The sequence below is a fragment of the Oncorhynchus tshawytscha genome, linkage group LG12 (genome assembly GCF_018296145.1).
Source record: "Oncorhynchus tshawytscha isolate Ot180627B linkage group LG12, Otsh_v2.0, whole genome shotgun sequence".
Classification (NCBI taxonomy): domain Eukaryota; kingdom Metazoa; phylum Chordata; class Actinopteri; order Salmoniformes; family Salmonidae; genus Oncorhynchus; species Oncorhynchus tshawytscha.
Window position 1 is genome coordinate 45,673,280 of NC_056440.1, and position 12,991 is coordinate 45,686,270.

The 12,991-nt window shown below is 42.9% G+C and overlaps 1 protein-coding gene across 1 annotated transcript in view; it reads left to right on the forward strand.

Moving 5' to 3' along the window:
* Positions 1 to 12,991, forward strand: part of LOC112263395 (drebrin) — a 57,182-nt gene that overhangs the window by 34,969 nt on the left and 9,222 nt on the right. Inside the window, exons 2-3 of the mRNA XM_042330693.1 lie at positions 11,146 to 11,201; positions 12,284 to 12,396. Coding sequence (XP_042186627.1) covers positions 11,146 to 11,201; positions 12,284 to 12,396 — 169 coding nt within the window. The remainder of the gene's footprint in view (positions 1 to 11,145; positions 11,202 to 12,283; positions 12,397 to 12,991) is intronic.

Below are 12,991 nucleotides of genomic sequence, written 5' to 3' on the forward strand. Positions count from 1 at the left end.
GCTCTGCTGCTGTCCAAAATAAACGATTGGTGAGGTTACTGGCTTTCTCATTCTCTCCCTGTGTGTGTGTGTGTTAGGGCTGGGCGGTATACCGTGTTTTACGATATACCGGAATTGATGCAGGGACCAGTATGGGTTTTTACTTTACCTTCTACAATGAAGGTAAAGCAAAGAGGCATTGAATTTGAAGGTAGGCCTTGAAATACATCCACAGGTACACCTCCAATTGACTCAATGATGTCAATTAGCCTATCAGAAGCTTCTAAAGCCATGACATCATTTTCTGGAACTTTCCCAGCTGTTTAAAGGCACAGTCAACTTAGTGTATGTAAACTTCTGACCCACTGGAATTGTGATACAGTGAATTATAAGTGAAATAATCTGCCTGTAAACAATTGTTGGAAAATGTACTTGTGTCATGCACAAAGTAGATGTCTTAACCGACTTGCCAAAATTAAAGTTTGTTAACAAGACATTTGTGGAGTGGAAAAACAAGTTTTAATGACTCCAACCTAAGTGTATGTAAACTTCCGACTTCAACTGTATGAAATGAGTAAAGCAGTATGTAAACATTATTAAAGTGACTAGTGATGCCATGTCAATGTACATACTGTAGGGCAGCAGCTTCTAGGTGCAATGTTGACTAACCGGGTGGTAGCCGGCTAGTGATGGCTATTTAACAGTCTGATGGCCTTGAGATAAAAGCTGTTTTTCTCTCTCTCGGTCCCAGCTGTGATGCACTGACCTTGTCTTCTGGATGATAGCGAAGTGTACAGGCCTCGGCTCGGGTGGTTGATGTCCTTGATGATCTTTTTGGCCTTCCTGTGACATCGAGTGCTGTAGGTGTCCTGGAGGGTAGGCAGTGTGCCCCCTGGTGACGCGATAGGCAGACCACACCACCCTCTGGAGAGCCCTGCGCTTGCGGGAGGTGCAGTTGCCATTCCAGGCGGTGATACAGCCTGACAGGATGCTTTCAATTGTGCATCGGTAAAAGTTTGAGGGTCTTAGGGGCCAAGTCAAATTTATTCAGCCTCCTGAGGTTGACGAGGCTCCTGTCTGCGTAGGTGGACCATTTCAGATTGTCAGTGATGTGTACGCCGAGGAACTTGAAGATTTTCACCTTCATGTGGATGGGGAGAGGGGCGTGCTCCCTCTTCTGTGACCTGAAGTCCACGATCATCTCCTTCATTTTGTTGACGTTGAGGGAGAGGTTATTTTCCTGGCACCACTCCGCCAGGGCCCTCACCTCCTCCCTGTAGGCTGTCTCATCATTGTTGGTAATCAGGCCTACATGAAGTAGCTAAGAGAAAACATTCAATGTAGCCGTGGTAGTGTGGAAAGGATCTCGAATGAGTGCAGGAAATGCAGAAATTGATTAAAATGCTGAAAATTATTTTTGGTTGAATTGAACAGTATAAAACAATCAGAATAGAGAAAGACCTATTGAAATCACTTTGTGTGTGTGTGCAAAAGACAACGTGCATGCTCAATCTTCGCCTTGTTTGTTTATGACTGCATTGAGGTTAGCTTGATCGGCTCCAGTAATGTAATTACCATTGTTAATTGCTTCCACAAAAATATTTGACAAAGTTCCAAGTTATGACAGCATCTTTCTTGTTCTCTTCTCTCTTCCTTTCAAATCCTTCTCTTTTGTTCTCCCTATCCTCACTTTGTCTCCACTGCCCACCTTGGTAATGGTCCCCCCCCCCTCCTTCTTTCTCCTTCCCAACATCCCCCTTTTTCGCTGTCCACCTCCCTTCTCTTTTTTTCTTCTTCTATCCCTCCCTCTCTGTCTGAGCTCATAGTTGGCTGGCGTAGAAGTGGGCTGCTGTACAGAGCTTGGTATGTTATTCCAATCAGCCTGTACACGCAGGAAACCCACATGTGTGAAGAGAAAGACAGGACACCTTTACATTACACGGCGTAGATGACACCAACTAGGTCCAGGAGAGACGCAGTACGTCGTGTAAAGAGGCGCATCTAGAATCAGATCTCTCTCTTTAAGAGATGTCTCCCACACTACATCCGAAGGTAGTGTGAGAGACATCTACACCACAAACCCTGAGTGGAACAGTCAGACATTGAAAAGGAAGTGAGACACCCCACCCCCATTTTGTTTCTTGTTCAATGAAAAGTGAATTAACGAAGTAGACCAGACCCAGCTGATATTGCATTGCATTGAAGTCTATGGTTAAGTAGACCTAAATTAACACTTTTATATGGTAAACGGCCTGAGTGAACAAGCTCAATTGATCTATCTTTGGTACAGTGTAAAGACGACGGCTCTTTAACTCCACGTGTCCCTGCGAGAAAAACCTTAATGCTAGCAGACAGTATTTTTTTTCCTCTGTTAGCGAAATTTAAAACGAAAGGCTTTTAAAATCCCCACACATTTGTGAATCATTGCATTAATCAAGTGTGCAACACTATGTGCAATATGGTTTAGATGAGAAGCTCCTGTATTAAATTGCGGTCGTTATTTTGTTTCTCTATATACGATGGTATTTACGGTATGCTAACAGCTGCACCCACACATGAAGTAGGACTGTGGCTTTGGCCACACCACATCCAGGGAAGTTGCAAATCTGATTTTGTGAGAGAGATCCCACTAGACGTATTTTACTCATGTAAATCCAGAGAGAGAGGGAGAGAACGAGCAAGAGAGAGAGACAGAGAGCTCTAACTTGCTCTGGATCCTATTAGCTATCCCATATTTTTTCCCCTGCCCCATGGCAAAATGTGTAGAATAGCAGGATATTCGGCAACATCAACATTAAAACGGCAACATTTTCTCTCTGCACCATGGCAAAAATGTGTTGAATCCACTGTATTATTTAGCCACACCCTATTATTGACGTGAAGTACAACATTGACTGTATCGTTAAATCTGTTTATTCACTTGTGGCGTTTTGATCTGGGAAGCATGTCTGTGGCCTGAATTTGCATCTCTATATGTGAGAGCCTGACTCCCACAGACCTTAACAAAGCAAGCCTGTTAAACACTGTGGACCCTCACAGCCAGCCAACTCCCTGTGGGTTGAGAATTTGTGCATGCAATCACAATTCCTTCCGTGCCTCTGTGACCTTTGAACCAGACCCTGTTGCAGACGGTGACCTCTGACCTTTGGGAATGCCTCTAGCACTAATCAGAGTGGAGCAGCCAAGGGCATGGCTTCCACCAAAGTTATTCACATTGATCTCAAGTGGGAAACAGAGACTTAGGTCACTCATATGATGAAGCTAGACAGGCCGACACAAGGCTCAGTCAGACAGACACAATGGATGGGTGCATGGCTTTTGTGGTGGTTGTGCTTGGTAGAGATGAGCTGAATCGAAGCCAGGCTACTGAATGTGTTGTGTATGGTCATGTTCCCACCACAACCCCCAGAGAGAGCTGTGTCAGTCTGCCTTGTCACACGCTGAGCCAGCACACTGCAAACACTAACAGGGGTTTCCTTTTCAGTCAGTCAACTTCGGTACATCATACTATTGGGAGTCGCACTCTCGCGACTTTGGTTGAATGATCTACAATCACGCCTGACGAGGCCAATGAAATCTGCGCCTCGCTGGAAGCCACACCTTCCGCAGGCGAATAAGCGCGAGGCTTGGATTCACTCTATCAATTATTACGCTCTTCACCTCGGTTTGAATAGGAACGATTCGTGGTACAAAAACAATTGGAAAACGAGACTGTCTTACGTTGCGCCAACTAAACTATCCCATAGTGGTTGAGCGTGCTCACCCCCTTGACATTATGTGCTGAAGTTTTTGTATTTGTTCTCACAAGTTTCCTAATCACAAACACTTTTATTCTTAACACAGTTAACACAGTTATAGAATAACACAGTTATTCTTCAATTTGCTGGAGCAATGAGTAAGATGGCTAAGAAAGCAACCGAGATGACAATGGCTAAGCTGGGTTCGAGGTCGAGATCATGCCCCCAGTCGTGTGGTTATACTATTTCTCTTGAGAGATATTCACACGCTCAGGCGGCCCTCGCTCAAACCAGTCCATGTGCGCATTGCCATATGCTGCATGCAAACTCCCTGGAAAGACGTGTAGGCATTCCTGAGGAAGCTTGGGGTTACCAATGGCGACTTTCCCGGATGCCCTGTTCTGCTGGTACAGTCGATATTTCCTGGTTCCGGAATGGGACGTCATTCTAGACATCTGGGCCCTGAACAAACATCTCAGAGTTTGCAAGTTCAAAATGCTGACAAACCAGAAGCTGTTACGGTCTGTGCATCCAGCGGCTGTTAGGGTCAATATCATGGGATATCTTTATCAATGCTGAACAAAAATGTTCTAGATACGCATTTCCTTAATTCCTTGTATGGAGCTAGGATATTCTCTGTAATGGGACAGTTCCTTCATGCATCGAATCCGGACCTCCGAAATCTAGCTGCTTCTAAATGAGTCCAGGGAGATATCTGGAGTGAGATTCAGTGCATTCGTAAAGTCTGCAGACCCCTAGACCTTTCCCACATTTTCTTATGTTACAGCCTTATTCTAAAGTTGATTAAAAACCAGTATCATCAATCTACACACAATACCCCATAATGACAAAGCGAAAACAAGGTTTTTAGAGATGAAAAAAAAAGTCCCCTTTTCAGACCCTTTTCTATGAGAATCAAAATTGAGCTCAGTTGCATCCTGTTACAATTGATCATCCTTCAATTCAATTGATTGGACATGATTTGGAAAGGCACACCTGTCTACAAAAGGTCCCACAGAGCAAAAACCAAGCCATAAGGTTGAAGGAATTGTCCGTACAGCTCAAAGATAGCCTTGTGTTGATGCACAGATCTGGGGAAGGGTACTAAAAAATGTCTGCAGCATTGAAGGTCCCCAAGAGCACAGTGGCCTCCATCATTCTTAAATGGAAGAAGTTTGGAACCACCAAGACTCTTCCTAGAGCTGGCTGCCCGGCCAAACTGAGCAATCGGGGGAGAAGGACCTTGGTCAGGGAGGTGACCAAGAATTCGATGATCCCTCTGACAGAGCTCCAGAGTTCCTCTGTGGAGATGGGACAGCCATATATGCAGCACTTCAGGAATCAGGCCTGGATGGTAGAGTGGCCAGATGAAAGCCATTTCTCAGTAAAAGGCACTTGACAGCCCTCTTGGAGTTTGCCAAAAGGCACCTAAAGGACTCTCAGATCACGAGAAACAAGATTCTCTGGTCTGATGAAACCAAGATTGAACTCTTTGGTCTGAATGCCCAGCGTCACGTCTGGAGGAAACCTGGCACCATCCCTATGGTGAAGCATGGTGGTGGCAGCATCGTTCTGTGGGGATGTTTTTCAGCAGCAGGGACTGGGAGACTACCCAGGATAGAGGGAAAGATGAATGGAGCAAATTACAGAGAGATCCTTGATGAAAACCTACTCCACAGCTCTCTGCCCCAGTCTGTGGTCCTATGGTTCACCTTCCAACAGGACCACGACCCAAAGCACACAGCCAAGACAACGCAGGAGTGGCTTCAGGACAAGTCTCTGAATGTCGAGTGGCCGATCCAGAGCCCGGACTTGAACCCGACTGAACATCTCTGGAGAGACTTGAAAATACCTGGGTAGCGACGCTCCCCATCCAACGTGATAGAGTTTGAGGGGATCTGCAGAGAAGAATGGGAGAAACTCCCAAATACAGGTGTGTACCAAGTTTGTAGTTTCATACCCAAGACGACTCAAGGCTGTAATCGCTGCCAACGGTGCTTCAACAAAGTACTGAGTAAAGGGTCTGAATCCTTACATAAATGTGATATTTCAGTGTTTGATTTTGAATATATTTGCTAAAATGTCTAAATACCTGTTTTTGCTTTGTCATTATGGGGCACTGTTTGTAGATTTGAGGGGGAATTTTTATTTAAATCCATTTTAGAATTAGGCTGTAACGTAACAACATTTTGATAAAGTACAGGGGTCTGATTACTTTCCGAATGCACCGTACAGGCAACAGGGCTCTTGATCCAGGAGGGGATTGAACGTCTCTGCTGTAACCAAGAAGCTTGCCCGTGACATCTAGCCACTTAGCTAGCAGGTTAGCAAACCAAATGCATAGCTGGAGGTCTGAGCTGGATATGATTTGTTATAGTTATAAGCAGTGGCGTACCACACACCTCCGCAGCCACCTGCAAGGCGGAGGTGCCCCAAACCAAATAATAATTTAAACATGTTTTATATACATATATATATACTCTACCTTTCAAAAGTTTGGGGTCACTTAGAAATGTCCTTGTTTTTGAAAGATTTAAAATGACATTGAATTGATCAGAAATAGAGTAGACATTGCTAATGTTGTAAATTACTATTGTAGCTGGAAACGGCTAATCCAAGTTTATCATTTTAAAAGGCTAGTTGATCATTAGAAAATTGCAAAAGGGTTATGTGAGCACAGCTGAAAACTGTTGTTAAAGAAGCAAAAAACTGGGCCTATTTTAGACTAGTTGAGTATCTGGAGCATCATTCTTACTTTTTCTTCTAGCCTAATTGGTAAATATTGTCTAATGATCAATTAGCCTTTTAAAATGTATAAACTTGGATTAGCTAACACAATGTGCCATTGGAACACAGGAGTGATGGTTGCTGATAATGGGCCCCTGTACGCCTATGTAGATATTCCATTTAAAAAAACTGCCGTTTCCAGCTACAATAGTCATTTACAGCATTAACAATGTCTACACTGTATTTCTGATCAATTTGATGTTATTTTAATAGCCAAATGATGAACTTTTCTTTCAAAATCAAGGACATTTCTAAGTGACACCAAACTTTTGAACGGTAGTGTGTATATATCAAATCAAAATCAAATCAAATTTATATAGCCCTTCGTACATCAGCTGATATCTCAAAGTGCTGTACAGAAACCTAGCCTAAAACCCCAAACAGCAAGCAATGCAGGTGTAGAAGCACGGTGGCTAGGAAAAACTCCCTAGAAAGGCCAAAATCTAGGAAGAAACCTAGAGAGGAACCAGGCTATGTGGGGTGGCCAGTCCTCTTCTGGCTGTGCCGGGTGGAGATTATAACAGAACATGGCCAAGATGTTCAAATGTTCATAAATGACTAGCATGGTCGTATAATAATAAGGCAGAACAGTTGAAACTGGAGCAGCAGCACGGCCAGGTGGACTGGGGACAGCAAGGAGTCATCATGTCAGGTAGTCCTGGGGCATGGTCCTAGGGCTCAGGTCCTCCGAGAGAGAGAAAGAGAGAATTAGAGAACGCACACTTAGATTCACACAGGACACCGAATAGGACAGGAGAGGTACTCCAGATATAACAAACTGACCCTAGCCCCCCGACACATTAACTACTGCAGCATAAATACTGGAGGCTGAGACAGGAGGGGTCAGGAGACACTGTGGCCCCATCCGAGGACACCCCCAGACAGGGCCAAACAGGAAGGATATAACCTAAGTATATATAAACTCAGCAAAAAAAGAAACGTCCCTTTTTCAGGACCCTGTCTTTCTTTTTAATAGCGGTTTTGGAGCAGTGGCTTCTTCCTTGCTGAGCGGCATTTCAGGTTGTCGGTAGAGGATTCGTTTCACAGTGGCTATAGATACTTTTGTAACCGTTTCCTCCAGCATCTTCACAGTGTCCGTTGCTGTTGTTCTGGGATTGATTTGCACTTTTCGCACCAAAGTACGTTCATCTCTAGGAGACAGACCGCGTTTCCTTCCTGAGCTTTATGAAGGCTGCGAGGTCCCATGGTGTTTATACTTGCGTACCATTGTTTGTACAGATGAACGTGATACCTTCAGGCGTTTGGAAATTGCTCCCAAGGATGAACCAGACTTGTGGAAGTCTAAAATTTGTTTTTCTGAGGTCTTGGCTGATTTCATTTGATTTTCCCATGATGTCAAGCAAAGAGGCACTGAGTTTGAAGGTAGGCCTTGAAATACATCCACAGGTACACCTCCAATTGACTGTAATGATGTCAATTAGCCTATCAGAAGCTTCGAAAGCCATGACATCATTTTCTGGAATTTTTCAAGCTGTTTAAAGGCACAGTCAATTTAGTGTTTGTAAACTTCTGACCCACTGGAATTATGATACAGTGAATTATAAGTGAAATAATCTGTCTGTTTCCAATTGTTGGAAAAATTACTTGTCATGCACAAAGTAGATTGCGTAAACTATAGTTTGTTCACAAGAAATTTGTGGAGGGTTGAAAACAAGTTTTAATGACTGCAACCTAAGTGTATGTAAACTTCCGACTTCAACTGTGTGTGTGTATATGTGTGTGTATGTATATGTGTGTGTATATATATATATTAACACGCTGAGAGAGATGATTCTGAAAGTAAAGGATACATTTGCTTAAACTGTAATAATATGACAATATTTGAAGACAGTAACTCGTTGAATTACGCTGTTACTCCTAAAAGTCATATATTACTGTAGATTGTTACTTTGGATCCCCAACACTGTTCCTCATCACTCATCTCACACACACACTCACACACACTGACTTATTCATTTTGCACAATGATTTCACAATAATTCACTAATTCAGACACGGTTACCCAGTTAGCCTGTCTGCTGAGGTCTTTATTAGAGGTGAGGTTAAAGGGTCAATCAATGTCCTCAGTGTATGTGGGCTACTGTGTGGATCTTTTAGAATGGCCTGCCTCTGGCCAGCACTAGCCACAGTGACCTTTTCCTTATAACGTCTTCTATTCTGTCTGTGTTGAGGTCCCTACTTTGCTGTGCTCTACTGTATATGCCTTGTATAGGAGATTCATTTAGCAAAACGTCATTGCCTCTGTCCTTAGCTCAAAGACACAAGGCAAATGTGTGATGTAATCTAATTTGTCAATGTGCTGATACTGGTGAAATTTGAAAGGGCTCTTTAATAAAAAAGAAAAATCTTATCAACGTCTCAATGGGAGAAACTTGAACAAATGATGTGATATTCAATGTTACGTGTCCTGTCATGCTCTACACTATATGTGACTCCATAAAGTAATCTGAGTCGGAGAGAGGTTGGCAGGCACTGTCTCAACAGTAAACTGTTTCTGCTCTGTTTCTCATGGGCTTGAAAGTGAGGTGAATGGTTCATGGTGTTTTGCTCGTAGGGCATAGAGATCACATATTCTCTCTCTCTCTCTCTTATTTGTATTTATTTATATACAGTGGGGCAAAACAGTATTTAGTCAGCCACCAATTGTGCAAGTTCTCCCACTTAAAAAGACGAGAGAGACCTGTAATTTTCATCATAGGTACACTTCAACTATGACAGACGAAATGAGGGGGAAAAAAATCCAGAAAATCACATTGTAGGATTTTTAATGAATTTATTTGCAAATGATGGTGGAAAGTAAGTATTTTTCAGTGGAAGGCGCTTAACCTTAATTTGCTCCAGGTGTGCTGTACTACTATGCTGACCCTGTAAAACAACACATTTCACTGCACCTATCCGGTGTATGGGACAGCAAAACATATTTTATATTATGATGATACTGGTGAAGTGGTCTGATGGGACAGCCAAACAAAAGTCCTATGTTTGGCTATGCTACCAGCCTCGGTCATGTGAATGAACCTACTGTTATGCCTATACGCCATCTCGTGTGTGTGTGTGTGTGTGTGTAGTGTTGCGTATTTTAAGGGATCTCATTACGGTACGAACGTCCTCTTTGAGAGAGTGTGTGACTTGAGTGAGCAGAGAGCAGCAGGCCAGGGTTTCTTGTGTGGAACGGAAACCCTGCAGTGCACCGAGCATAGCTTACATGGGTTCCAGGTGAGACTGAGGGAAAAATGTCACTGTGTGCTATTGTTCAGATGTTGTGTAATAAGTGCCTCACTGTCTTACGCAGGGCCCTTCGCCAACAAGGTCAAATAAGGGTAAAAAAAAAAATTAATGAACAGGCATAACGGAGAGGAAGAAAGAGCGAGGGATGGAATGAAAGGAAAGGGTGAGAGTCATGCTTGAACAGAGCGCATCTGCTGGCACATTTTGGACAGGCATCACTCTCTGGGAATGCTCGCTAGGATTTAGGCAAAGGTATGCGCAACCAATGCCAACTGTGTGTGTGTGTGTGTGTGCATGCGTGTGTGCATGCGTGCGTTTGTACGTGCACGTATATGAGAGTGCGTATGAGCGTGTGTGCGTGTACTGTCGACTTAAAATGATATTTTGGCAATGAGGCCCTTTATCTACCTCCCCAGAGTCAAATGAACTTGTGGATACCATTTGTATGCATGTCCATTATGTTAGGGGAATTTAAAGTAAATAAACCAAAATAAGCAGTTTGAAGAAGGTTGCTAAATATCTCTAGTGCAATTGCTAACTAGCGTTAGCGCAATGACTGGGAGTTTGTATCTAGCACACTGACTGGAAGGCTATGGGTATCTGGGTGCTAGCAGATACCCATAGATTTCCAGTCATTGCGCTAACACTAGTTAGCAATTGCACTAGAGATATTTAGCAACCTTCTTCAAACTGCTTATTTTGGTTTATTTACTTTATTTAACTAGGCAAGTCAGTTAAGAACAAATTCTTGTTTACAATGACTTGTTTTCTTGTTTTTTATTTTCTTTATGGAAAGCCAGGGGCACACTCCAACACTCAGACATCATTTCCAAATTAAGCATGTGTGTTTAGTGAGTCTTCCAGATCAGAGACCGTAGGGATGACCAGGGATGTTCTGTTGATAAGTGTGTGAATTGGACTATTTTTCTGTCCTGCTAAGCATTGAAAATGTAACTAGTACTTTTGGGTGTCAAGGAAAATGTATGGAGTAAAAAGTACATTATTTTCTTAAGGAATGTAGTGAAGTAAAAGTACAAGTAGTAAAGTACAGATATCCCAAAAAAACTACTTAAGTAAAAATACTAGTACTACTTAAGTACTTTACACCACTGGATGCAGTGCCTTAGAACCCTGCACAACTCGGCAGCTAGCGTTAAGTGCCTTGCTCTTTACATCAACATATTTTTCACGTATTCGGCTCAGGGATTTAAACCAGCGACTTTTCTGTTACTGGGGTACAATGCTTTTAACAGCTAGGCTACCTGCCACATGATACTAGTGCTAAGCTGTAACAAACCAAATGTTGGTTCACTGAATCGCTGGATCCATGGTTGTGATGATGTAGTGTGTTTGTGCTCCTGTCCCTAAGCTGTCATTCTCTATCTCTCCACAGGGCTCTATTTACCTACGATGGGGTCACCAACAACCTCAAACTGGCTGACTCTGGAGGTAAAGGGTAGTTCCATCTGTAGTTAGTAACAGATACGATTAGCATTCCTGAAACATTATTTTGGTGAAATATAATTTGATATCTGAGAAGCTAATTCATTGCACCCAAATTGGCCATTTACATTTTTAGGATTCAGACAATAAATATAGTACCCAAAATCCGATTTGGACCAAACTTCTTCCTTGCAATGAGTAAGATGAGGAATCCCCAAAAATGTGTCAATAGCCACCCACAGACCCCCTCCACACCCCATGCCAATCCCACCCTAACAACTGGTTGGCTTGAAATGTGTGGATGACCACACAATTTATTTTCATCATGAGCCGAATCTATTGGTTTTCTACCCAAAGTTGCAAAGGAAATGTTGATGTATTTAATAATAATAATTAATGACACCAGCAACATTTATAAAAGAGTGTGGTGGTATAGCAGGAACAGCGGTGTCTAGTTGTCAGAACCTGGTACTTTCACATTACTTTATGGTAGATAATGCAAGGGACATCAATTACACATTTCTCTGAACAAGGGGTGGGAAAAATCACCAGATTCACAGGGAATACATTACATAGTATGGAGAAGCACTACTCCAAGCCACAGCTTCATACTACTTGTCAAACATAGATAGCTGATACTGTATGTTGGTTGTTGGGGTGGGATTGGCACGGGGTGTGGGGAGTCCGTGGGTGGCTTACTCATCAAGAATTTTGGTCCAAATTGGATGTTGGGTAATATATTAATTGTTATTTGAATCCTATAAATTAAAATAGCCAATTTGGGTGCAATCAATTAGCTTAATTTATCTGAGATAAAATTACATTTCAATAAAATAATGTTTCAGGAATGCCAATCTTACCTGTTTCTCACTACAGAATCCATTTCAGAACAATGTGAGATGGTGGGTGTCATGGCTTGCTGAAATGACAGAAAATGACTAAAGCTAACTGGACAGTTCTAACTTTCCACTTCATTGTTTTTTGTGACTTTTTCCCCTTTAAATGATAAAGATGGAAAGTTGGTGGTGTTTATTAAGCTCTCTCTCTCCTCTCTCTTTCTCTCTCTCTCACCCCTGTCTGTCCTACAGCGGGTGGAGTGGTGGAGTTGTCAGGGAAGTTCCACATAGCCAGGCCTTTGTATGGGCTCTGCAGGGCTGGCTCAGCCGAGACAGGAGGCCCTCGGGTCGCCATGATCTGCTGGGTGAGTGTCATCCACTACAGCATGGCCCTCTCATACAGTCGTATGGACATGCCATACAGTATGTTACCTGATGAACTCCAATGACATGATGCTTGAGGTAGAAGTTGCCCATAACCACAGATCAGATTATCTACCCTCAAACCTAAACCTTAACCATTAGGAGGATGAAAAAATATCTGACCCTGTATCAGGTTATAGGCAAGCTGTTTCAAGCTGTCGTCTCCCACTGGTTCTAGCTACTGTTGGATGTGTTTTGATTGGCCCGTTGGTTAGGGGTCAACGTGTGTCATGTGTCAGTGAACTTGCGGACTCGGGACCGCCAGGCCTATCTTCTGACTGATACCAAATATTTTGACCGATGAGCACACACACACAAGCAGGGGAGCAGATGCTTAGAATGTTCACAATGTGCTTCGCTGGTCCCGTCTCTATGGCGACCTTGTGGAATGTTGTGGTGTGGGTCAGGGGTGCATCTGTAACCGGTCAGGCAGCAAAACACACACAAATCTGAAAATTGTGTACCTCAAAAAATGTCAGTGTACCTTAATTATCTCGTATAAGATGTGTAACTTGCTAATAACGTTATGCTTACTCC